Source organism: Camponotus vicinus, unplaced genomic scaffold (assembly GCF_025532165.1).
Source record: "Camponotus vicinus isolate PSW18456_S1 unplaced genomic scaffold, iyCamVici1.0 SCAF_12, whole genome shotgun sequence".
In the NCBI taxonomy this organism is placed as follows: Eukaryota; Metazoa; Arthropoda; class Insecta; order Hymenoptera; family Formicidae; genus Camponotus; species Camponotus vicinus.
Genome location: NW_028141948.1, coordinates 5,664,476 through 5,692,002, shown reverse-complemented (window position 1 = coordinate 5,692,002; position 27,527 = coordinate 5,664,476). Strand labels below are relative to the sequence as shown.

Genomic DNA, 27,527 nt, shown 5'->3' with positions numbered 1-27,527 from the left:
GCCGAGTTGCTGCGTTTCTCCTCCCTGCAGAGACTCCTGCGCGTAACAGCCTGGTGCCGACGGTGGCTGAACGTGAAGGCAGGTTGTGCAGCGGTCACTCGCCGGCGCTCCCCCGGAACGACTGTCTGCTGACGAGATAGAGGAGGCTCGAGTTTCCTGGATCCGGCGAGTGCAATCTGAAAAATTCAAGGCCGAATTAAAATTAATAAGTCAGGATCTTACGCTCAGCAAATCAAACTCACTCGTCCGTTTTAGTCCCTTTTTAGATCCTAAGGGCCTCTTGCGGGTTGGCGGCCGGCTTAAGCACTCCATCTTGGCCTACGACGAGCGTCATCCCGTCCTCCTGCCAAAGGATTCGCACCTCACCCGGCTAATCGTGGACTGTCATCGACGAGCGTTGCACGGCGGAGCGCAGCTCACATTGTCTCTGATCCGCCAGCAATACTGGATTCCACGAGGTCGAGCCATCGTTAAAAGAGCTATCTCGCGATGCCTCATTTGTGTGCGATGGCGGGCGGCAACCCCACAGCAGTTGATGGGCAACCTTCCACGAGAACGCGTGGTACCTGCGAGGCCCTTCCTTCACACCGGGGTCGACTACGCCGGGCCGATTCAACTTCGCACCACCAAGGGGCGTGGACATCGCTCTTACAAGGCCTTCGTAGCGGTCTTCGTCTGCCTTGCTTCCAGGGCAGTACACCTCGAAGTGGTCTCGGACTATACGGCCGAGGCCTTCCTTGCGGCCCTCAGACGATTCATCTCTCGCCGCGGCATTTGTCGCAGTCTCCGTAGTGACTGCGGAACCACCTTCGTGGGAGCCGATTCGAAGTTGAGGGCTCTCTTCACCGCTGGCACCCCCGAAAGTCTCTGGGTCATCGACAGACTCGCCTCCGAGAAAATCGAGTGGAAGTTCAACCCTCCCTCCGCGCCGCACTTCGGTGGTATCTGGGAGGCCGCCGTCAAGTCGTTGAAACATCATCTCCGACGGGTGCTTGGCAACGCCACTCTAACATACGAGGAGATGAGCACCCTCCTCGCTCAAATCGAGGCGTGCCTGAATTCGCGGCCACTGCAGGCGCTCTCGGACGACCCTGAGGATCTCGCCGCGTTGACACCCGGACACTTCCTGGTGGGAGCCGCCCTGACTGCCGTACCCGAGCCGTCCTTGCTGCATCAACCGGCGACTCGTTTATCCCGCTGGCAGCTCCTGCAAAAAATGCGGGATCACTTTTGGGAGCGCTGGTCGAAGGAGTACCTCCACTCCATAACTCACCGTCCTAAGTGGTTACGCGAAGAGGCGGGCTTCCAGGTCGGTCGGCTATGTCTTCTCCGGAACGAACTCACACCACCAACGAAATGGCCACTCGCGCGAATCACGAAAGTCCACCCCGGAGAGGACGGCCAAGTTCGCGTCGTCACCGTGCGCACCGCAGCCTCCGAGTTCGTACGACCGGTAGTGAAACTCGTAGTGCTACCCGTCAACAGCAGCGAGGATTACGGACCTCAACCGTAATAGATCCGATCTCGCGAGTAACGGATCTGAATTTTTTAATTAGATATAGAATATTATTCTGAAATTTTTTCCTACTGTAAAATAAATTCTCCCATTGCGTGCAGCGCATCCACTGCCGCAAATAGCCTAATTTCGCCAAACGCCTTCGGCGAGGCGGGCGGAATGTTCAAAAACATCAAAAAATTAATTAAAACTCTCGCAATGGCCCTCGACTAAAAAGGAGAGTCGAGGGCCCGGCCGTTCGTTCGGCGCCCCTGGCAGCCGATAGCGAGATATCGCTTTGTCAGCGAATATCCGAAAACAGCGCTCGCCCTTCTCGAAAGATCCAACAACAACAAATAACCCGTTATCGCTCAATTTAAACATTGTCTCGGTAACCGTCGAGTTCACGAAAAATCGGGATCTTTCGAGAAGGGCTTGAGTATAAATCGACGCGATCACGGAGCACTGAGCCTTTTGTCGAAAAGTCTCCGACGCGATCATTTAGCTCTCGAATATTAAAAACGTTCTTTCCGTCGCTCGCGGAATAAATCGATTTTCTCCGTTGCTTGCGGATTCAAAATTCAGCTTGAATTTTTCGATCTTTTCTTCGTCGTTAGTCAAGAAACTGTAAATATATTAAAAATTGTATTTGTGAATTAGAATAAAGGACTGTACATAGACACATATATATATCGGGACTTGTCATTCTCTTTCTTTCGCGCCGCGCTCACTTCTCGGTCTATTCTCGCGCCTTTTGCTAACAATGTATTTATTTTACATCTATTTATAAAACATGCTCTTTCTCTTTTTATCTTACATTTTTCTTGTAATATATTTTCTTTTTCTTCTGTGCTATCTACATGCGATTCTGCTACTGACAAGGGCTGTATCCAAGGTTTATCAGCGAATAATTGCTGATAAACCTTGGATACAGCCCTTGTCTGTAAGAATAATACATATTTATTTTTACAATAAAATTATATTGTATGTATCATAGAACACATGTTTCTATAATGTATGCATAGAACGTAGATATATTTTTATATAAATAAATAAATATATGTATATAAATTATATAAATATATTATAAAATATATTATAAATAAATCAATAAATTCACGTTAGACATAAATATGCTGTACCTCAAAATATTCCCATTCCTTGCGATCATTTCCGCTTTTTTTGTTGTGGTCTAAAATAACTTTAAATGTTCTTTTCATTGCTTGGAATTTTGTTGAACATTTGATGCCTGTTACATTATAACCCTTTTCTTGCATAAGTTTAGCGACTTTTTCCCAATATTGTTTTACAGTACCTTTGCCATTAGATAATGTATCTTTGTGTTCACTATATATTTGCAATAATAATATAGTTTCCTTTTTGCTCCACACATGTGTACCTGTAATAATTAAACACGAATATAATAATTTCAATATATGATATATATGCGAGTTTATATAACAATATTTTAATTACCTTCTGTACATTCCACAGTATCGAAGTGCTCTTTAGAAGTACTTGCTAAAATGAAAATAAAATTACTTAATTATACATGTATGACTTCATGCACTATTTATTTTACATATTTATATTCATAATAATGTTACCATTATTTGTAATTAGTGATGTGTCATTATCCATAGGTTGCATCATAGTATTTTTTTTAGCGCCTTATAATAATTGTGTAGCAAAATTTATATCTGCAAATTATAACAATTCAAAATTATAAAAACAAAAATTAAAAATAATTATGATATAAACCAGACAGTGATTAAAGGCCAGTAACTTGAACACAGTAATTGATACGTAAAATTTAAATATTAAATTATTTTAATTCAAGCAAATAAACTAAATGTTTCGATCCATCTTAGGATCCTTTTAATAACATGACATTCAAATAAATGTATGAAAATAAACAAATTCAGTTATATAAAAAATAAAACTTAAAAGTTTTCAACTTAACCTTCAAACTGTTTAAGTGACTTTATTTTTATACATTTACTTGAATGTCACGTATCATTTAGATTTAGAAAGATCTCAAGATGGTTAAAAACATTTAATTTATTTGTACGAAACCCACTAAACATGAAACCTTCAGGCGACGTTACATTTGAGAAGACTGCATCGTATTAAAAACGTTTCGTAATGAATGTTTATGCAATGTTGCATAGAAGTTTTGGTAAAACGTTTTATTTCTAACGTCAACGAAACGTCGCAAGAACATTCCATTTCGGTAATTAAAACGAATATTTGGAACGTTTCAAATGAAACGTTGCGCGACATTCAAGCAACATCCAGTTTGTAACGTTACATATTAATCGTTTTGCAACGTTTAGAGAACATTTAATTTGTAACGTGTCATTAGTAACATTTTAAAATGTAAGCTTAACATTATATATGAAACGTTTCTAAAACATTCATTATATAACGTTACATGAACTTTTCATGTAAAACGTTCATTTTGAGACATTGAGAAACGTTTTAATGACATTACATATCTGATGTTACTAGAATGTTCATTGCACAACGTCGTAGTGTTGCATATATAACATTTCATTTGTAACATAACAAAACGTTTCAACAACGATATATATGTGCAAACTATAACGCATATATGCGCGATGCATGATTAAGGCAGGCGGTGTGAAGGGAAATGTGCCCACGGAGACACGTTTGCCGGCCTTTGGTCTAAACGAGCGTTGACCAAGAGAGTTATACGATAATATACGATAACTGTGACGTCAGTTTACGCATACGCACGGAGGCTCTCGCGAGGGAATAATTCCCTCGATTGTACATCACTGGCCTAAACAGTTGAAAGCTATCCCCTCCCCGTGTGTCCTTTTCGCTAATGTACGCAGCCCAAGCAGTTCTTGCTGTGTGCGTGCGGTGCTAGCCGGCTCGATCTTGCATTAACGCAGTTACATACCCAATATCAGTGGTGTTATAAAAAATGGATTTTAATAATGCGAGTGACTTGCAGAATTCACCGAACGTATTAATTGATATTTTTACAGTCCCGTTTACGTAGGGGCATAACTTGTCGGCTGATATGTCAGCTCGACAAAAGTTGGCTAGATTTGTTCCTACGTGAACGGGGCTTAATATAAACACGTGACACACGACCATTCTCGTGCCGCATGCGGTGTACTCTTATAACATTCTCGTTTATTATAATTTTCTAACCATTATATATTGGATATAAAGTGTGTAAATAATAAACTTCTATATAACTGTGTAGTATAAATAATGACTAAAATCAAGAAGTATTTTACAAGTAAAAGACATTTGCGGCGAATAGTAAAAAAAGACTTAGTACAAATTTTACAAATTAATCGAGAAATAATACAAACGAATCATCATACTAAAAAATTGATACAAAATAAAAATTTTTATGATAATATTTCAACATACCGCGAGGATGTGCGTGGCATTTACGCACCGTTGTGAGATACTTTTAGAGAATTTTAGACTGCGTCCATTTTCATTAACTTGTACGTATTTCTCTCCATTCTCATTTCAAGAATTTTTTATATTTTAACTATTTATTTCCTTTGATTTTTGACTCCGTGTTGTATCCTTGGAGTGTGTTGCTCTGCTTGCTTTCTTTTACAGGCTATCACCTCTTAGGGCTTTTTCACAATTTTCCACCATTTATAAGGATTGGACCATTAAGATTATTAACTTTTTTATTTACGGACCATTGGATTACGTTTTTTTCTCTCGACTGGATAGGAAAGGTGGATGGAATATTACCCCGTTCTTTTGCTTTTGAGGTGAGCGGCTCATTTCCTTGGCTACGTTGCGGATTCATTAATTAATGTTTTTTCTTTGCGATTTTTTATTTGCGATTCTGATCATGAAATTTGTGTTTGCGCTTTTATTCAATTGCCATTTCGTATTATCGGGTTTGTTGCGTATTTGCTTCGACTCTCTTGACTTTGTAAACAGCGCAATTCTCGCGTTTTTGCGCTTCCGAAACTTATGTATATATCATTATTATGTTTTCATTTTTTGACTTGTATTCCATGTCGACGGTTATTATTTCATTATACGACATTGAAAATGATCCGATGTGAATCGAAACGCAGCGTTTGTCACATTTAATAAATTGATTATACATGCTTCAGCATATGTTTCTACAGTAATCTGTATTTCGCATATTCTAGACCTATTACGTGGTCCATTAAGCCTATTAATATTTGTTGATTTGATTTTATCATACGGACCATTTATTATCTATATATTTTTTTAAATATAGACTAGTTCTTATAAATTATAAATACATACTTATCAGCTATAAGAATCATAAAATTGAATATGCTTATACATGTTTAATAAAACAAGTACATACAAGTTTATTTCAATTATTTATTTCATACAATACAATAATAATAGTCACATGATTCTTATAGCTGATAAGTATGTATTTATAATTTATAAGAACTAGTCTATATTTGTCAAAAAAACAAAATTTTCCTACAATAAAATTTGTAAATTTTATTATTATATCATATGTCGAGGTAACTCGTAGTAGTGATTTTATTAATATACATATTTGATGTAAATTGATTTTACTAAACTTTATTCTTGGTAAATAGTTGTAAATTGTGATCAATTATCATAAAGATTATTCTATTGTAAATGTAAAAAATATATATAAATTCTATTATATAGATGTATTTATTATAACAAAACAGAGAGAAAGAGAGACAAATATTTTATATTTATTATAGAATAAAAATGCATACATATAAAAAACTATTTCCATATAGAGAAACAAGAATCAAAAAAGTAAAAGTGACATGAGCGAATGAAAGAATATAATACCGAGCAAATAAACAGAGACAAAGAGAGTGAGAGAAAGAGAAAGAGAGAGAGAGAGAGAGAGAGAAACGCAACATGTGTAACCGTGTATGTGTGAAGCATGAAGCTAGGCGATATGTAATGAGCGAGAAATTAGAAAGAGACAGAATGAGCATATGATCGAGAAAACGAAAGAAAAAATATGAGAGGGAACACAATAATAATAATGCGTATATATAAATTATTGTCACACGCATGCAAGAGGGAAAGAAACAATATAATTTTAAATCTCTAACAGTTGTTATAGATAAGGAAAGGTCTCCGATTCGAAACGAGAGCGAGAAGGAGTAAGGAGCAAGCGAGATGACGAGTCATCAAAGAGTTCCGAAGTCTCGCTCGCAGGCTCGTTTTTCTTATCTTCATATGTATACATGTCAACTTATTGTGAAAAATAAAATTTTTATATTTCGCATTTTTTCAATTTGAAAATAATTGCAATAGATTAATGAGACTTTTGCGATTAAAATGACACCAAACATGACATAAATCAGATCATTTTTAATCAAATTAATTATTAAATTTTAATTATATATATAATTAAAAATGATCCGATTTATGTCGTGTCATTTTAATCGCAAAAATCTCATTAATTCATTGCAATTATTTTCAAATCGAAAAAGTACGAAATAAAAATTTTAATTTAAGTTATAACGTGTCGATTATAGTAATGAAAGTAAAATATATATAGTACATATTTATTTATTTTATAGTGTTCATATAATGGTGTGTAAGTATAATGTCAAACGCTTGCCTCTCTATGGTCAAAGATTACATACTTTATATGTATATATATATATATATACATATATATATATATACATATAAAGTATGTAATCTTTGACAAATGGTCAAAGATTACATACTTTATATGTATATATATATATATATACATATATATATATATACATATAAAGTATGTAATCTTTGACCATAGAGTATACTAGACTAACTACTATATATATATATATATATATATATATATAGTAGTTAGTCTAGTATACTCTATGGTCAAAGATATATATATATATATATATATATATATATATATTTGTAGTAGTTAGTGGCAGAGACGATTTATTAGTGAGCTAGCTGCTTTTAAAAGTATTTGTCTCATAGGCGATGTATTCGTGTGCTGGTTTTTAAAAATATTTTATACCAGATGCGGTTTGCATGAGCGCTGTGATAATTAAAAAATATTTATCCCAGAGGCGATCTATTCGTGTGCGAGTTTTTAAAAATATTTTATACCAGATGCAGTTTGCATGAGCACTGTGGTAATTAAAAAATATTTATCCCAGAGGCGATCTATTCGTGTGCTGGTTTTTAAAAATATTTTATACCAAATGCTGTTTGCATGAACGCTGTGGTAATTAAAAAATATTTATCTCAGATGCGATCTATTCTTTTGTGCTGGTTTTTAAAAATATTTTATACCAGATGCGGTTTGCATGAGCGCTGTTGTAATTAAAAAATATTTGTCCCAGAGGCGATCTATTCGTGTGCTGATTTTTAAAAATATTTTATACCAGATGTAGTTTGCATGAACGCTGTGGTAATTAAAAAATATTTATCTCAGAGGCGATCTATTCGTGTGCTAGTTTTTAAAAATATTTTATACCATATGCGGTTTGCATGAGCGCTGTGGTAATTAAAAAATATTTATCCCAGAGGCGATCTATTCGTGTGTGCTGGTTTTTAAAAATATTTTATACCAGATGCGGCTTGCATGAGCGCTGTGGTAATTAAAGAATATATTTGTCCCAGAGGCGATCTAAAAAAATTTCAATGTAAAGATTATCTTCGTTAATTAAAATTGGAGAGACAAAAAAGGTATATTGCATCTCACAAGAATGGGCGATGGATGGGCCTACTCTATATTCAGAAATTGTAAATTGAAAAAATGAATAAATTCATTATTCTATTCATATTCGCGATGAGATAAATATATAATGTAATGTGTAAATGTTTGTAAATTGATATTACAAGTATATAAACATTTACATATACAATTATATATATAATATATTTACATATATATAATATATAATATATTTAATATATATATGTATATATATTTTATACATATATAAAATATATTATATATATGCATGTATATATAAATCAATAAAAATTTGATATTATCTCATTTCAATATATTGAACGCAATGCAAAAGATTGCATTTTCTATTATATTATGCATGTTTCAATAATAATGTCGGTAATGGCGGAACTAAAAATGTCGATATTATCGATATTATCAACATTTTTAGTTACGTTTAGATGGGGGCGCTAATCCGTCGGAGTTCGCCCGTCGCTAGGATCCTCTTAAAGCAGAGCATGAATAATGGTTTCAGTCCTAAATGCATTAAAAATATTTCTTTTTTTTCTACTGTAACTTTCTCCAATTGCAGACTCCTATCAGAAGGCATTAAATTACGCGAAAAGAAAATTAAATTCAGATACGGAAACATCATGTTCCCAGCTAGGGAAAGGTAATCGTAGAAGAAAGCATAAGAGCCAAGATGTCAGTGACAATTCCGATAACGACCCACAGAGAATGACACCGCCTCCTTCGATAACAATTTCTCACGATATACGGACAGGTAAGATGTATTAATTATTGAAAATAAATTCAAATAAATACCACTAATATGACCCTCATTTTCCAAAAAATACACAACATTTAACACACGCGCGCTTACATGTGTATTACTATTTTTTAGATCCATGCGATGAATTACTTCATGATAAAACAGCACCAGTTTTGCTTCCACAAGAACTCAATAATGGTTATTATTATTTATTATTTTTTAACTATGAACAATATTTTTTTATTTCATATTTACCTAGTTTTTGCACATGTAGATTTGTCAATACACAAAGATGAGGAACGGAACTATAATAATATAAATACCGAAAAAGATATTGTTATCATTGAAGGAGGGGGTGGTTTCAATGACAATAATGGCACTTCAACCGCAATAGTAGATGAAGTCGACAAAGAAGATATATTTCTTAGAAATTAAAGTATAAAACGAAAATGATAGGTAAATTTTATTTTGTTTAGTCCAAGAAAATAATATTGCTGCTATAATGATAAATAGAGATGAGAATTTTACAATTCCGGGTTACATTATTATTGAAGATTTACGAACAGGTATTATTAATTTTAATATCTAAAAAATTGTTGGGATGTTTATACCTTATTAAATAATAAGCTAAGTGTAAAAATGTGAAACTTACATAAAAACTTACATTTTACTTTTTTTCATGTAACTTTTACAAAATATTTATTTAATCTTATTTTAATCTTACTTTAATCTTACTTTTACAAAATATTTATTTAATTATCTGGAGGCCTGCCCCGGCCCTATCTTAGTCCATCCGCCACTGCTATTTGGTACAGTGGGGATTTTATTATATACTAGAGGGATCTTGGGGGATGTGGTCACTCTACGGCGTTGTGCTCGTCGGTGCCGTTTCATACGGAAGGCCAGTCGGAAGCCAGCATGCACGCGAATACCTCCACCGGCACTTATTTGGTCAGCGAGCGACCTTTTCAAGGATCCTCCATGGCAATCGGCATTGCATCCATCGAGCGAGATACCAACATCGCTCTAGAGTCGCATATCACTGTGTTAAAAAGCAGCATTAGGTGTGAGGTCTGGATAGCTCAGTGGTCTAGAGCAGTTGCCCGGAAAGCGAAAGACTCGGGTTCGATTCCCGATCCAGCCACTTGCGCCTCACATATTTTTCTAGTCTGCAAATATTGTTTTCTAGCAATTATTCGTTAGGCTGAAAAGTGTGTGAATGCTCTCTCCACAGGATATGCGTCGATGCCGTTGCGGATGGATTCGGTCGCTCGTTGATCAAATGGGCGTAAAGACACGTCCGACCTCCTCCCACATACATCCCTATCTTTCTCTGGACATCTTTAACAAATACTATTTTTTTCAGATAACCACGTAATATTAAAAATATTACACAATGTTTTGGCAACTAGGAAAATGGTAGAACAGCAAAATGAGTTCTTAAAACAATTAGACTCTCGAATTAATATCAATGTTGCTTCAAACGCAGCTGCTGCAGCAAACCCAAATATTATACAGAGTACGACAAATATAATTCCTACAAAACCTTATAATAAATATAGGACATTGTTAAAGTTTGACAATAACTTGAGAGCAAATATAACCGCATCAAAACAATTGGTATGAATTCTTTTAGTAAAATATACTTAAATAATTTAAAATTATAATTACATTAAAAATGAAGTCCTATATGCTACACGAAACATAAACTATTTTTATTTTTTGTATAGGAAATGTTCTTCTATTTATTAGGAGGAAATATTGCCCAAGTTTTAAGTAAAAATGGATTGGAGAAATACCATTGATTGGACTATTTACCAATAAGCTGGGATCTAAATGCTCTTGGTTTGGGCGCAAGGGAAATTATCAATTGAGCTCATTACATACAATGGAAATTTTAAAAAGTATGTAGAAGTCAAGATTTTCTTACTTTTATTTTTAACTCCCGACTGCGCCGTTGGCAGCGCAAAGGGAAGTTAGGCATTTCATTTGTTTGCTACCGTTTTTCTTACCTGCTAAAAAAAATTAAAAGAATAATGTTATATTTTTTGGTAAATTTCTTTTTTTTTAATTATGAAAATATATATAACCTTTTATTATCATATTTATAAGTGCAATAAGAAAACATTTTCCTAATGACACGAATAAAAATTTTCAAGATCATGTATCCACATGGTTTAAATACGCAAAAACTAGATATCTGAGAGAAGCAGGTATATTTTTCATTTATATATATATATATATATATATATATATATGTGTGTATGTGTGTGTGTGTGTGTGTGTGTGTGTGTATTGTAAATTAATGATATTGTTTTCAAAATATATTTTCCATAACACTATTGAATCTATCTGTTACAGGCCGAGATGCAGAAGGAGAACACCAAAATTTATGACTAGATATATATGGAGATACGTGATAATATTTTTAAATTTATTCGTATTTTTTAAGTAACTTTTATGCAATTAAATTTAAAAAATTAAATTGTCGGGAGACTCTCTTAGTCCGGTCGGGCGTAGTCAGTTTCTAGATTCTTCAAAAGATCTTTATTGAGGTTAAGTACATGCTGTGAGCGTAGCGAGCACATCTCGACGACTGCCCTCTCCCGCGCCTTTTCTTCCCTAGCTATCGTTAGCGACGCAAGAGGCAACTCGCTGTTTGCGCGCGTGGATTAAAATAATAATAATACATTGCCTACAAAATATTATAAAACTTTAAGATATATAAAATGTAATTCATAAATATTAATATATAACAGGGTTGGCATGTTTTAAACAATGTGTTTAAAACTGTTTTAAACATTTTTGTTTTAAACTGTTTTAAACTACTATTTAGAACTGTTTAAAATATCGCAAATAAAATATATGATTATTTGGAAAAGAAATTGTAAAAAAAATCAAAAGCAAACAAAAACTAATAGATGTGTATGTTGCAAAAAAGTTTTTGTTTTAGTGTTTTTAGTTTTTTATCTATATTTATGTAACATATAGATATAAAAATATAAATAATAAAATAAAAATGATAAGATGAGTATTATTTTAGCAGAATATTTATTTTTGGATATTAAATAACAATCAATACAATAAAGATTACTTAGAAGATATTGACTGACTTTACATTTTACATTTTAGCATTTTAAATTAATAGTACATAACTCATAGCAGATCAGTAGTTCTAAAAAAAAGTTCTAGTTAATAATATTTAATATATAATACTTTGGTTTCTTTCCTATTCTTATTAAGTAACCTCATGCTTAACTCTCAACATAAATTATAAATAAAAGAAAAATAAAAACCTCAATTCTTCTTTTTCATCTAAAAACTACAAACTATAAAAAAATAAACCATAACACATTGCATTTTAGCACCCATTGCAAATAAATAAAACGTCCTTTAACTAAAAATAAAATCCTTTAACTAAAAAGAAAGTAAACATTTAAGTACAAAAAAATGAACGGTAACGATAACATATTGCAATTGCATTGCAGTCATTGCATATTACATATATTAGGTTTTTTTTAATACCTTCTTTTAAATTTAATAACTCAAAATAAAATAAAGAATATAGTTTTATATATATTAACAAAGAATAGTAGTTTTTTGTTTTTTCTACTACTCAACTAAAAAAAAAACTTTTAAAAGATCAGATTATACAGACTCAGTCAGCTCAGTCTCAATCTTATGTTCAGTTTGATCAACTTCACCTTTTTTGTTGAGTGCCTTCAAAATTGTTACTAATTTGGAAGCTTTTTCTATGCCTAATCTGTTTCTCAATTTTATGTGCACTAAACCAAAAGCTGAGAACAGCCTTTCTATGCCAGCAGAAGAAGCAATTGCTGTATGGAGTTGTGTTATCAAGTCGAACGTTACAGTATTGACATTAATTTTTAGCGCAAGCCACCATGTTATCGGCTTAACATTTTTAATGGATTCCTCAGAAAAAAAGATAATTTTTAAACGGAGAAGTTTTTGCTCAGTAAGACATTATGTCAAGCATGGCTGCAGGGTGATACGAATTGACATATTCCATTGCTTCATCTAATTGTTCTTGGCTTAACTGAAGTCCTCTAAATCGATGATCTAGCAAATTTGCTAAATAATGTGCAAGCGTCATTGCCATTTGGAAACGCTGCAGAACACAATTAAGATCAGACTCCAAAAAATTGTTCTGTTGAAGTTTAAAATGATTTATTATTTCGATTCAAATTTCTGTGGCCTCGCCAATTGTACAGCAATTTCGTTGAATTTTGTCTAAAGCGACTGAAATTACTTTTAGTTTTTCCAAATAATCCATTGCTTTAATTTTTAAATCCATAGCATTAACTTTGGATGAAATATCCGAGCTAATTGCTACTCGATTATCAGTGCAAACTTTAGACAAAATATGCCAGTTACTAATATATGATTCCAGACAATCGGCCAAGGTATTCCATCGAACATCTTGTGGCATCACTAAAGCTTTTCCACCTGCTTCTTTACACTTAGCAGCGGCAAAATGTGTGTTTCGAAAGTATTTCATAATTTTTTTAATGTGTCCTTTGATTCCTGGAATTTCAATGTCGTGCGCAAGAAGATTTAAAATATGTGCGTAGCATCCATAAGTAATAATGTCAGGCATGCCAAGTTCTTCACACATTGCCAATTGTTCTCTCATTTTACGCATGTTTGCTGCATTATCGGTCACAAAGGTTCTAACTCTGCAACTATGTTTTTGACAACTTTTGATTGAAGTTACTGCCAAATTTAGCAAGTACTCCGCGGTATGGCTATTATCTTCGGTATCAATAGTATCGCATAAATGCACAGTTTCGTCAATGATATCTGTCACTGATATACACACTATAGAATCATTGTGAATGTTACTCCATCCATCCTGAGCCATACAAACACTCTTTCCATTTAAACAGTCTTTTATTTTTACCAACTCTGAGTCAAATACTTCATTTAGTAGTTCGTTTGCGATTTGACGTCTTAAAGGCGGTTTATAGCCAGGATGCAACAAGTTTATTAATTTTATAAACTCTGGGTGTTCCACATGTCTGAAGGCCGAGTTTGTGGCGTAAATAAATTTAGCTATCTGTATGTCAAATTTTTTCTTGTTTGCAATTGATGTTCTCACAATAAATGGTTCCATATCCATTGACCTCAATTTGGACTGTGTTAGCGTGGATATTGTAAATCTTGATGTTGATGGTAAAGTATGTGTGACTGTATCTATCGCTGCCGCTGTAAAGAAAATATTAAAAACTGTCAGTCAAGAGAAAAGTAAAAAGTTACGCGAAAATTACTATATAGGTAGTCAATGTTCAATGCTTTAATGATACCAAATAGAAAATAGAATATGTTATGTATACTATATATTATTATGATTTGACACTTCTGTCTCTATATTTTTCAGCAATTATGTATGCGAGGGAGCGGAGTACGCGGAGCGAGATCCGCGCGCGAGAAGGTTAAAAGGAGTTCGCGTGAGCAAGGATGCGGTTTGCTGAATAAATCAGTTTTCTTTCCTTTAACGACACAACTTTTTTATTCACACGAGCATGAATTTACACTAACCAATTACTTTACAGGATCATTCACGACTAAAATCCGCGAGCAACGGAAATATTCGGCGAGAATTTGAGAAGAGCCTCCCCTCTGGTCGAACTGAGAAATTTGCGAAGAATTTTTAATCGGCAGATATAACGTACACGCGTCGGAAATACTCGGAGTTGTGCCAGGCGGCCCTTGCGCGCGGCGTATTTATTTCAGAGTGCCCTTCCATAAGAATCCCGGCTTCTCGAGATGTCGACGACTTTCCCGACGACAGTTTTGTTTAAAAACTGTTTATTTGGAAGTCTTTTAGGAACTTTCTGGAAGGGCATTAATTGTTCGATCATAAATATTGTGTTGTGGCGGTTGACCGCCAACGGGCCGCTCCTGATAGGCCGCCGGTGATATCGACCAACGACGTGATTGACGCGCTATGACGACAGGCTCGGGGCCCGCGATTTGCTCGAGCCGCGTCATAGCACACGTTATTGGGCGCGCGGCAATTTAAGCGCGATTATCGCCCTTCTCGCCGTTTTGAACGTAATCTCGAACAATTATGTACTAACTTAAGCGAAACGGGGACCGGGAACGGATGCTGCTGCTATCAGAAGCGTTATCTTCATCAACATTAACTATTGTAGAGTTACACTTCTTCACATGTGTCCTCATTCTAGCGACCAATCCTACCATAATTGTATCGCATTTTTTACATCTTGCTTTGACAGATCTGTTATGTTCTTTAATTTCAATGAAATTAGTGAAATTACACCATATTGAATCTTTCTACCTTCCCGTCATTATGTATTTGTTAAGAACTGAAAGAATGTGATCGAAAGTGTAAGTAAATAAGTAAAATATTGAAAATAATCAAATAGTACTTTAAATTATAGTACAACTGAAAACCTAACCTTGCGACCGACAGCCACAAGTGCGGCCGGGGGCCCGGCGAGCGAGGCGGCGGAGCCAAGACCATCGACCAGCACAGCGAGATCACCCTGAGAATATTAAATATATATAACTAGAATAAATAAAGACTTAATTTAGGATAAGTAGACTTAGGATCCGGGTAACCAGTGGATTGCAGACGGGAGGTCGCGATACATGCATGCCAATACAGAGAACACAATTTGATCGAGAGATAAGGCGGCCGAGTGATCGTCGTTCGAACGAAGAACTGTCACACGCGCGATACAAGGCGTGGATCGACTGAATTGCGTGAGTCAGTCGTAAAGGAGACGATTCCAATTGATAATAGCCGTCGGACGGATATTACAGGCGAAGGGATCGCGGGTCTCCCGGACGAAAGACTAGAATTGCCGTTGCATGCGATTGCACTAGTGGATTGCGTATGATAGAGCGAGACAAGATTACCCGGATAGTATTTAAGGTCTTGTACAGTAAATTATTAAGTAATCAATAGAACGATAAAAAACTCATATATAAAATACATTTGTTAACGCAAGATATAGACGCGGGATAAATAGGCGTTATGTAATAGCGTACCATTTATGTTTATTTTATTTTATGGGATCAATCTTTCACGAGGAAGATCAGACTGTAATTTATTTTAGTAAAGATATGATTTTAATTCAGAATAAGTTATAATTACAGAAAATAATTACTTTTATAATTACACTCGACTCTTGTTAGAATCATTAGAAGTAATTAATCGTTATATGATTGATGCTATTCTATTTAGTTTATTTCATGCGTAGTATAGATTATAAAAATAATATGATAGATAAAATCATAACGAAGTTTATTTTTATGTATTAGGTGCGCAACTAAGTTCCCGCTGTTTGTCAATAGATTGCGCCACCAATAAGTGTTGGTCGATTTCGACATATCCAAAACGTCATGAACCAAGCTTAGACATATGGTACCAAGCGTAAACAAACCGTTTTGACACAGTAGTTATTTTGTTTTGGCGTCATATACTTTTGGTTGTGTGAAAATGTCTGATTTTGTGCTAAATAATCGTCATTTGCGGGAAGTGTTGATTTTCTTCTTTCATTCGAAGAAAACGGCGGCTGAAGCGCATCGAGAGCTCCACAAAGTTTACGGAGATGCTGCTCTAAGTGAAACAACGTGCCGTGATTGGTTCCGTCGCTTCAAAGACGGTGATTTCGATGTTGACGACCGTCCGCGTGAAGGAAGGCCAAAAACCTTCGAAGACGCTGAATTGGAGGCATTGCTCGATGAGGATCCATGCCAAATGCAACAAGAGCTTTCATCAGCATTAGGAGTTACCCGCCAAGCCATTTCCAAGCGATTGCATGCGTTGGGAATGATTCAAAAGCAAGGAACTTGGGTTCCTTATGATTTGAAGCCAAGGGACGTTGAGCGTCGTTTTTTCACCTGTGAACAACTGCTCCAGCGGCAAAAAAGGAAGGGTTTTCTTCATCGCATCGTGACGAGTGATGAAAAATGGATTCATTACAGCAACCCAAAGAAAAGAAAGTCATGGGGACTGCCCGGTCATGCTTCTACGTCGTCGGCTCGGCCGAATATTCACGCTGCGAAGGTTATGCTGTGTATTTGGTGGGACCAGGTCGGTGTTATTTATTATGAGCTGTTGAAACCGAACGAAACCATCACTGGGGAACGGTATCGACTTCAATTGATGCGATTGAGCCGAGCACTGCGCGAAAAACGGCCACAATACGAGCAGAGGCACGAAAAAGTGATTCTACAGCATGACAACGCTCGGCCTCACGTTGCCAAACCCGTTAAAACCTACCTGGAAACGCTCAAATGGGAAGTCCTACCCCACCCGCCATATTCCCCAGATATTGCGCCGTCCGATTATTACTTGTTCCGTTCGATGGCACATGGTCTGGCTGATCAGCAGTTCCGCTCATATGAAGACATCAAAAAATGGCTTGATTCGTGGATAGCCTCAAAAGATGAACACTTTTACCGTAACGGTATTCGAGCTCTGCCAGAAAGATGGGAAAAAGTTGTAGCTAGCGATGGGCAATACTTTGAATGATTCATTTGTAACCATTTTTTCACAATAAAGTTGCATTTTCATAAAAAAAACAGCGAGAACTTAGTTGCGCACCTAATATATAGTTTTATATAGCTAGGAATATAAAAAGCATTATTATATTTTAAGCCGATGCGATATGCGGTAGAGCGATATTATTGTATGAGCTATCGAAAGCGCATTGTTGTAATAACAATGGAATTGACAATAGCATGGAAATCGAACTCTATGTCGGAAACGCGAAGTATGCTCGAGGCGAATACAAGCATGCCTGAATTACATGTAGTAAGAGCGAAATATCTTAACGGTACATGTTTGGGAACAAATAACATTATATTGGAAGTAATTGCGAGGAGCGAGGTGATCGCGTGGACGCCAGCCCGGAGAATGACGCGATTGGCCGAGAGCTTCGCGGTGGGAGCGTCGCGACGATTGGCCGGACGGCCGATGGTAGGGCGCCTACTGAAGACCGAGAGGATAAAAGGCGAGGACGCGAGGACTCGAGAGCTCAGTGCGCGACAACTTCTAAACGAGTTAAGATCGTTAGTAAGAGTCGTAATATAACCCGTTCGCATCATTCGCGAAATAGACATACGCGTCGACACGAGTGCGCTTAAAAGCGTTGTACCACGCGTAGGGTAATTGTAGCTCACAAAAGAATTGTATAGCGCATCATTATTAAAGAGTTTTATAACAGCTAATTCTGTGTCTCTGAGTGAGTGCGCGAACATTCTCATAATCCTCTCCACAATTTCCCCGGCGTATCAGGAGTTGACCCTGGTAATCCCAGAGTGTCGACCAGGGACGGCCAAAGGACGAGAGAGGCTAACATTCCACGACAAGGAGAATTCTGAGGATCTTCGGCGTGGACCGGCGCGAGCGGAGAGTACTTCCTGCAGGAAGGACGACTGCCCCCGGAGGATCATATCTCTTTACCTTGTTACTTATAAAGCCTTGTTACTTATAAAGGTAAAAGTAACTGGCGACCGTAAGCGGAACTCGTCGCAACCTGCGTTCCGGTGAGTTTGACACCCTTTATAGGCGTTTACATACTCGGTCCGATCACAACCTAACAACAATAACAACACTGCATTTGCATTATCGCCACTTACCTACTTCGTGTTGAGTTGCAGAATGTAGTATGTACTTATGTACTCTATGTCGACTGGTAACTAATAAACTGGTAACTAATAAATTCAAGAACAAAACCAAACAGTAAAATTGATACGGTAGACTCCAAATTGAAATTCCGAAGTAACCAAAAATATGTGTGCATTTGCCCACATTTTGCACGTTCACGCCTGCATTTGTTTCGAAGCGGTAAATAGCGTTGTCAATTTTGGCAATGTTATTTACAGTTTAACGCTAGCGAAAAATTTAAATATTTACACAGATCAAAGCTATTAAGTGTTTTTTGCTTGTATAAAACATGCTTTTTTTGTTTAAAACATGTTTTTTTACTTTACTTAAAAACACAAATAAAACAAAAAACATTGTTCTAAACAAAAAAACAATGATTTTGTTTAAAATAAAAAAAATAAGTTTTTTGCCAACCCTAATATATAAGAAATAATATAAATAAATATATTATATGTATATCAATATATTGCAGTATAACGTGTAATACCTTATACAATTGAAAATTAAAATGTTGCTGCCAAACCCAAATAATTTCATTTTTTCCATTATTTGAGTTAAGGAATAAAAATGATATGACATTTTCTACAGGAAAAGGTTACAAAAAATGTCATCTTTTTATCCCTTAACTCAAATAATGGAAAAATGGAGTTATCTCTGGTTTTGGCAATAATCCGACTGTATGTTTAGCAAAGTTTAAAAAACGTTACATGTGGAACGTTGTGCACGAACTTTACAATAACGGTTTACATAAGTTTCTCAAACGTTTCACAAACGTTGCAAATGGAACGTTTCGAATGAACTTTTCAGTGACGTTTTATGTATGTTTTACAAACGTTTCACAAACGTTGCAAATGGAACGTTCCATAGGAACAGTAAATGCGTGAGGACATTTCAAGTTGTGGCGACGTTGCATAATCGTCTCTGGGACGACACGGAAAAGGTCGCACAGCTTAAATCTAACGTTATTGCAATGTTGATGAAAGGAAATTTTGTTTAGTGGGAATATATGAGTTAAAATAATTGTTAATATTATTTTAACTTTATACACAATTATTGCGTTCAGACTTTTATCCTTCAGATTCAGACTCTTGAATTATAGTCTGATTTATAACAATTCAGATTTATGAAAATATTGCAATCATTGTCTTCGTACTTTTTCGTGCTTTTTCTGCATCTTCAGTATTTATGAGAATAGTGTACTCCTTATTACTTTCAGCGTCTATGAGACACACTTGTTCCATGTGCGCCGCCATCTTTCTACTGTGGATGCCTCACCTCGCGAACGGCAGTAACGAAAGCAGGAACTGACGTCAAAATGTATGACGTCATATGTACGCGAAAGTGTTCCGAAAGCTTACTGCGACATATATCGAAACGCTGTTGGCAGTACTATCAGTACTGGCAGTGAATATCGGAACACAGCCTTAGTCTTAGCTGCATTATGCCTTGAGAATTTATTCGATGAATATTTTTTGCTTAGCGAAGTGCGTATATAAGTGACGTAAGCGTCTGCGAGCACCGGATGCTTATGCATACCAAGAGATAACGCGCTGCTCGCATCTTAGCCTTGAGCACTTTATAGCGACTTATAATATTGCATGCGTAAAAATTAACTTTTGTAATTTAAATCCCTTCTAATATTATTTTTCTTTCAGGTGGATTTGATTTTCGTTCCGGCAAGACTTCATGAATATATTTCTGTCATCGAGCAACGATACATATACGTGCATCTCCTTTTTTATTAGCATTAGTTTTGAAGCATTATGTAATTTAGCGTCTACTTGGTAATATTCTTTTGCAATTTTACTACATTATTTTAATGACTTTAATTAGAGTCAATAATACTTTGAGTGAGGTTATGTAAGGAGGCATATATATTTTAGGTTATCGTCTCTGGCAGGAAGGAAGTCTTGAATATATTCTCTTATAGAATTATGAAAGGTTGAATTTAACTTTTCCCTTATTAGATTCAATAATCGCGGTGGGATTTTAAGATATTTGAGTTCCTTTAATAGATTCGATAATTGCGAAGGGATTATAGAATATTTGAGAATTTCGGCAATCTAATTTTGTCAATCACGCGGTGGGATTGTATTTTATAATATTTAATTAATATAAAGAAATCGTGCATTAGAAAACTTTGCATGATTACCGCACGTTTGCGGCAGGATTATATATTATACTACGCAATCGTATATTATAATAGAGCACTGGTAGATTGATATAATATTTTCTCTGATTATATAGGATAATATGAATAGTAAGTTGATTGATTATATAAAGCAAAATTTAAAGAGTGGAGATATATAAAGTAATATAATGCAGTTTGATAGTGATTATATATTCAAAGTAAAAATTTTTGTGACGGGACGTAACACCAACTTCCTTTATACTTAAAGATTTTCTTTTCCATCTTCTTCGTCACTCGCGATCTGCAAATAATAATCGGATATTAGCGAATTAAATCCAACTCAAGAATTTTATTACGATTGATCGAACATCTATGCAGCATCTAACTATTCTTCCAAGTGAGCTTTATAATAAAGGAATTTTCCCTACGCTCTCCTACCCTAAACATATTTTGTCTTTGATTTTATTGAATTATTGAATGTTCAACCGGTCCTCGTCTTTGACCACAAGGGTGAAAAGTCTATTCTAAGGAATAGAGAGTGAGAAACGTTAGGACGTAACATAACATATTTAAATAACTATAAGAAATTAGGCTCTGTGTATTAAAACATAAACTTAAATTTAAACGGGCAATAAGAGCTAAACGCGGATGGTAGTGCGTAAGTTACACATAACATATTTAATTATTTGTTTATAACCATGCGGCTGCTTTCTAAATTTTTTATATATTATTATTGATTAGTTTTCCGATTTGATAATAAATCATATTTCTGTTTACAAGATTTGACAGATGCTGATTTGATAGATGTGTGTGTACCTTCTATTCAAAGTACAACGTGCGATGAAGGAGACATTAATCCTATATCATCTTCAGAACAATCTGCAATACTATCTCCAATATCTACATTGCATGGTATCTACATTTATGTTCTTTTTTAATTATTCATGCGTTATGTTATTTAATGTAAATTATGTCGATTAATTTACATTATTATTAATTTATTTTAATTTTTTTGCAATGAGAGTAGCCATTATAATATTGTCTGCAAAACTGTCTATCATATCTGACCATTTCTAAAAGAAATAAGTTTACGAATAATTTATACAACATGTAATACATAATGTAACAAACTAAAAATTTTAAAAAACTGTATAATACACATGTTTCTCCGTTGTCACGTCCCGCCAATTTTCGAAACTTTTTCTTTTCCTTTTCTCTTATAAAATTATAAAGTCCGTTTAGCGCAGTTTTAATTACGCGCTAATGGCGCGCCATGACACCTAACTCCAGCAAGCGCCGAAGCGCGGCGCTTCGTTAGCTTATCCTACTCTCCAAGCTCCCTATTTTAGGGACTCCCCACTCTCGACCGCCGCACAGTTGTGCCAGAACGCATACTGTCGGAAAAAATAATGCAACTTTTTAATTTAAATAAATAGAATTATAATTCTTTTTTTAACTTAAAGATAATGATTTAGCAATTAAAATCTATTAAGTTTCATTTATTATTAATATTATTATTATTATTATCTTTTTTCCTCAGACATATGTCTGGTTGGTAGTAGAAAGATACGCGGATCGTGATCAAGCGTGTTTTCTTTATAGCTGTTATGTTGCGTTTAGAAATTTCCGTGTGAGTGAGCATGTATCAATGATTACTGATTTTTGTAGTTGTATGTATATGTTTGGTTGTAGTTGTAGTGCATGAGTGTATTGGTGGATATTGTGTGGTATGACTCCTGTGCTTGATAGTATAATTGGTATTATTTCTACTTTATCTTGGTGCCACATGTCTTTGATTTCTTCAGCCAGTTGGATGTATTTTTCAATTTTCTCTCTTGTTTTCTTCTGTATGTTTGCTGTGTTTGGTATGAATATTTCAATTAGTTGTGTTGTTTTTTTCCGTATGTTTTGTGTATGAATGTGATGTCTGGTTTATTGTGTAGTGTTGTTTTATCAGTTGTTATATTTCTGTTCCAGTATAGTTTGACTTCGTCATTCTCCAGTATATTCTGTAGTGTGTATTTGTATGTGGGTGTGTGTCGTTATGTTAGTTTGTGTTTTATAGCTAATTGTTGGTGGACGATTTTTGCCACGTTGTCGTGTCTTCTGATGTATTCTGTGTTTGCTAGTATTGTGCATCCACCTATGATGTGATCTATTGTTTCTATTTGTTGTTTGCATAGTCTACATTTGTCTGTTTTTATGTTGGGGTCTTTGATTATGTGTTTACTATAGTACCTAGTGTTGATTGTTTGGTCTTGTATTGCAATCATGAATCCTTCTGTTTCACTGTATATGTTGCCTTTTCTTAACCATGTGTTGGATGCCTTTTGGTCGATGTATGGTTGTGATAGATACTGTGGATGTTTACCGTGTAATATTTTCTGTTTCCAGTTTTCTTTTTTTGTATCTGTTGTTGTTATATTGTCTGTTGGATTGTATGTATGGTTGTGAAATTGTAGTGGTGTGGCTGATGTGTTTGCGTGTGTGATTGCTTTGTGTAGGTCGCTAGTTTCTGCACGTTTTGTGAAGTATTTTCTTAAGTTATCGATCTGTTTGTAGTTTAGGTTTTTGATGTCTATGGAACCTCTTCCCCCCTCCTCTCTGTCCAGTGTGAATCTTTCCAGTGCTGAGTGTATATGATGTATTCTGTACTTGTGACAGTGTGATCGTGTGAGTGTGTTGAGTGCTTCCAGCTCCGTGTCGCTCCACCTCACCACTCCGAACGAGTATGTTAGTATTGGTATTGCAAATGTTAATTGCCGTCGTTTTGTTCCTTGCTATTAATTCTGTCTTCAATATCTTAGTTAGTCTCTGCTTATATTTCTGCTTCAATTCTTCTTTAATTTTTGCGTGTTCTATTCCTATTTTCTGTTTGTATCCTAAGTATTTGTAGTCGTCTGTATTTTCCATTGCCTCTATGTGATTGTTGTTATTGTCTAGTATGTAGTTTTCTTGTTTATTTTGCTTACCCTTGATTATACTGTTCTTTTTACATTTATCAATTCCGAAAGTCATATTTATGTCTGTGCTAAATATTTCTGTTGTTTTAAGTAGGTGGTTTAGTTGATGGTTCGTTGCTGCTAGCAGTTTTAAATCGTCCATGTATAGTAGGTGTGTGATCTTATGTGGGTATATTCCTGTGATGTTGTATCCATATTTTGTGTTATTCAGCATGCTGGCTAGTGGATTCAGGGCTAGACAGAACCAGAACTTAAAGAATCTCCTTGATATATTCCTCGTCTTATCTGTATGGGTTGTGATGAGATATTACCTGTATTTGTTCGGATGTTGAGTGTAGTGCAGTTTTTCATTACTGTTACTAAGAACTGTATTAGTTTGGGGTCTGCTTTGTATATTTGTAATATTTGTATTAACCAGGAGTGTGGTACACTATCGAAGGCTTTTTGATAGTCAATGTATGCGAAGTGCAGCGATTTTTGTTTGATTTTAGCCTGATGTGTTATTTCTGCGTCTATTACCAATTGTTCTTTGCATCCCCGGGCTCCCTTACAACATCCTTTCTGTTCTTCATTGATTATCTTGTTGTGTATTGTGTGCTCGGTTAATTTCTGTGTTATGATTGCTGTAAGTATTTTGTATATCGTTGGTAAGCATGTTATAGGGCGGTATTTCGCTGGGTTAGTTGTGTCCATTGTGTCTTTAGGTTTCAGGTAGGTTATTCCTTGTGTAAGTGTGTGTGGTATTTTGTGTGGATGTGTGATATAACTGTTGAATAGTTTGGCTAAGTGTGCGTGTGTTGCTTTAAACCTTTTTAACCAGAAGTTGGCTATTTTATCTTTTCCGGGTGCTTTCCAGTTGTGTGTGGAATTGATTGTTTGAGTGACTTCTTCGTGTTTGATTATTATCTCGGGCATTTGTTGTATTGTGCTGTATTTGTTTGTTTCCGTTTGTATCCACTGTGCTTGTCTATTGTGTTGTATTGGGTTTGACCATATGCTGCTCCAGAAGTGTTCGACATTTTTGATATTTGGTGGGGTGTTATGGTCTCTAAGTTATCTAATGTCTGGTAAAATTTTTTCTGATTTGTGTTAAATAATTGGTTTTGTTTTCTTGTTTTCACTTTTTTTATATCGTTTGAGTCGTTTGGCCAGTGCTTGTAGTTTCTGTTTCTTTTCATCTAGCAGTTCTGTTGCTTCTTGCTTTGACATATTTCCTATTGTTCTTCGTTTCTTATTTGATATTTTGTCTTGTATAAATTGTGTTAGTTGTCCGATATCTTTTCTAATTTTTTTTATCTTTTCCTGTATTCTATGTTGCCATGCCGGTTTTGCGAGTTTCTTTTGTGTGTTGCTTAATTGTTGGTCTCTCTGTATAGTATGTATTTTTACTGTGGTAAGTGCTCCTGTGTAGATGAGTGATTGAAGTTCTTCCATAGTTGTGTTGCTATTTATTTTGTTTTGTATGATTGCGTTGATGTGTGCTATTGTTGTGTTGATGTGTGGGTTATTTGGTATCTTATGTATGTAAGGTCTGTTGTCTGTATTTGTGTCCTTATATTCTATATATGTTAGTGCGAATTTTTCTTCTATGTCTGTTGTGTCTATTGGTTCATGTTGTGGTTGCGTTTTTCCTTGTTGTTGTCTTATCGTTTCGTCTTCTTCTTCTTCTTCTTCTTCTTCTTCTTCTTCTTCTTCTTCTTCTTCTTCTTCTTCTTCTTCTTATTATTATTATTATTGCAAAAATAAAATTAATTTTTTAAATAGATGATTAATCAGGTTCATCTTGGAAAAGAGAATTCGCATCCTCACTTAATGACAAAATATTTTTTGATGGTTCTTTTCGTAAACTGAATAAATATGGATCAGATGAGATTAATAATTGGTGTAGCACATCCTCGTTTTTAGTTAAACGACTAATTTTCCTTGAATGGTAAATTCGATAGTTTTTATAATCTTTGTTCCGAGCTTCTTGTGCTTCCTCGGATAATAAACCAATGGGAAGCATTGCTGCAGTAATAATTTTTTCGCCATGAAGAAGAACTTTGTGAACAGTTACTGGCATGTAATACCACCCATACAAGTCGACAAACATTTTTGCAGTATCATAAGAATATATGCAAAATTTTTTCGGATCAATAGAAGCACCGCATGTAATGACCCCCAGTATTACTGAAAAACGCTTAATTAAATCTTTGTTTATTCCTGTGATTTCTGCTGTTAGCTTTGGCTGGGAAAAAAAACGGCGTGAAGTGTTTCTATCATTTGTATTTCCACAACCTTGACGTACCATATCTATTCTAAGATCAGTTCGAGATTGAAATTCTTTTTGAATTTTCTTTTTGTTCTCTTTTCTTTCAAGTTTTATTTCTTTCGTAGCTGACCATTTTTTAAAAGACAGATTATGAGCGACATGAAGAATGCATTCCATGAATTTAATACGCGCATGTAGAGGAGATAAACCGAGTTTTAAAGCATTATCATCGTAGGATTTTTGATGAATTCGATTGAGATCATTCATCTCTCGAGGAGTAGCTTTACAAATATAACAAGTTGAAGATGATTTTGTATCAGTGAGCGATTGAGCTGTTTTTCCATCAATCATTGTACATAACATGTTATATTTAACTTCGAATGTACGCCCGGATATATTTACTATTATCTCATGCAAATTTGAAATTTTCTCTTCTATGTGTTGTACAGTTTCTTTTATCAATTCAGGTGTTTCTTTGGCGAATTCAAACTGAATTGGCCTACAAAGTTTTGGACTTGATGGACGTGAGTTTTGCCAAAACTGTTTCATAATACTGTCGTTAGAAACTAATTGAATTGGCACCATAGATACCATATACATGAATGCATCAGATGCGTTTATTGAGTTATCTAAAAACTTTTGCCTGAATTCACTTTGACCGGAAGCCCCATCACATCCCCATTTGGAAATTAAAATTAATTCCTCTTTGTCAATATTTGCAATCGTCTTTATATCAAAACTTTTAAACATCCTTTCAAAAGTGTGATCTAATAAATTTAGAAGATTTATTTCAGCTTTCTTTTCAGTTATTCTTATTTCTCGAGAATAACATTCTTTTTTAGTCTTTAAAACTTTCTTATAAGGAGGCAAGATATCAAAACTGCTTTTTTTTCGTGTTTCTCGAATTACTTCATATTGATATTTACTTAAGTCTGCATTCGTTATCATTGCTAATGTTTGATTAGTATCAATATAGTCTCGCGCGCGTGTTATATTCGTATCTGATACATTCTTGACAGCCAAAGTTAACTGTTGAATAGGAAAAGCTTCACAAAGATGCTTTGCCTTATACCGTTTTGCTCGGTCACAACATTTTTCGAATGATTTTGTAGGTTTTCTACCTTTTTCTTCATTAGAGGTTCAGTTTGCACATCACAGTCAACTTTTTCTTCAAGTTGTACTGTAAATATTCCATTTAACCAATTTCTATTTTCTTTTTTGAATCTATCAGATTTTCTTTTACTGTTTTGGCATTTTTTCTTCAATTGATACAAAAAATGTCTATGAATATCTTCAATTATTTTATCGAAGTGATTTGTCTTCAAATTTGCAAATTTATTCTTTAATAATGTTTTTATTTCGTCTATATTGTAATTAATAGTTAAAATTATTTCCGGCAAATGTTCACGAGAAATCGAAAAAGTCGCCATCGTAAAATAATCTTAAAACTTTAAGAATAGTTTATTAATATATGATTTATACGAATTAGAAAATTGGATATGTAAATGGTAAGTGAAAAAATTAGATAAAATGAGTAGTAGTTTAGATTGATGTAAACAGAAAACA

The 27,527-nt window shown here is 35.0% G+C and overlaps 1 protein-coding gene, 1 non-coding gene and 1 pseudogene across 2 annotated transcripts; all 3 read left to right on the top strand.

Moving 5' to 3' along the window:
• The first annotated feature begins 535 nt into the window (after nt 1–535).
• On the top strand, nt 536–1,513 carry LOC145962395 (uncharacterized). The gene has a single exon (XM_083083457.1). The coding sequence runs from the start codon at nt 536–538 to the stop codon at nt 1,511–1,513; it is 978 nt and encodes a 325-aa protein (XP_082939583.1).
• Nucleotides 1,514–4,744: 3,231 nt separating this feature from the next.
• LOC145962394 (uncharacterized) lies at nt 4,745–11,348 on the top strand (annotated as a pseudogene).
• On the top strand, nt 10,023–10,096 carry Trnas-gga (transfer RNA serine (anticodon GGA)). The gene has a single exon. It is a non-coding gene; the product is annotated as a tRNA-Ser (tRNA).
• Nucleotides 11,349–27,527: the final 16,179 nt, after the last annotated feature.

Coding starts and splice junctions, on each gene's coding strand:
- LOC145962395 (XM_083083457.1), top strand. CDS start 536: ATGGGCAACCTTCCACGAGAACGCGTGGTACCTGCGAGGCCCTTCCTT.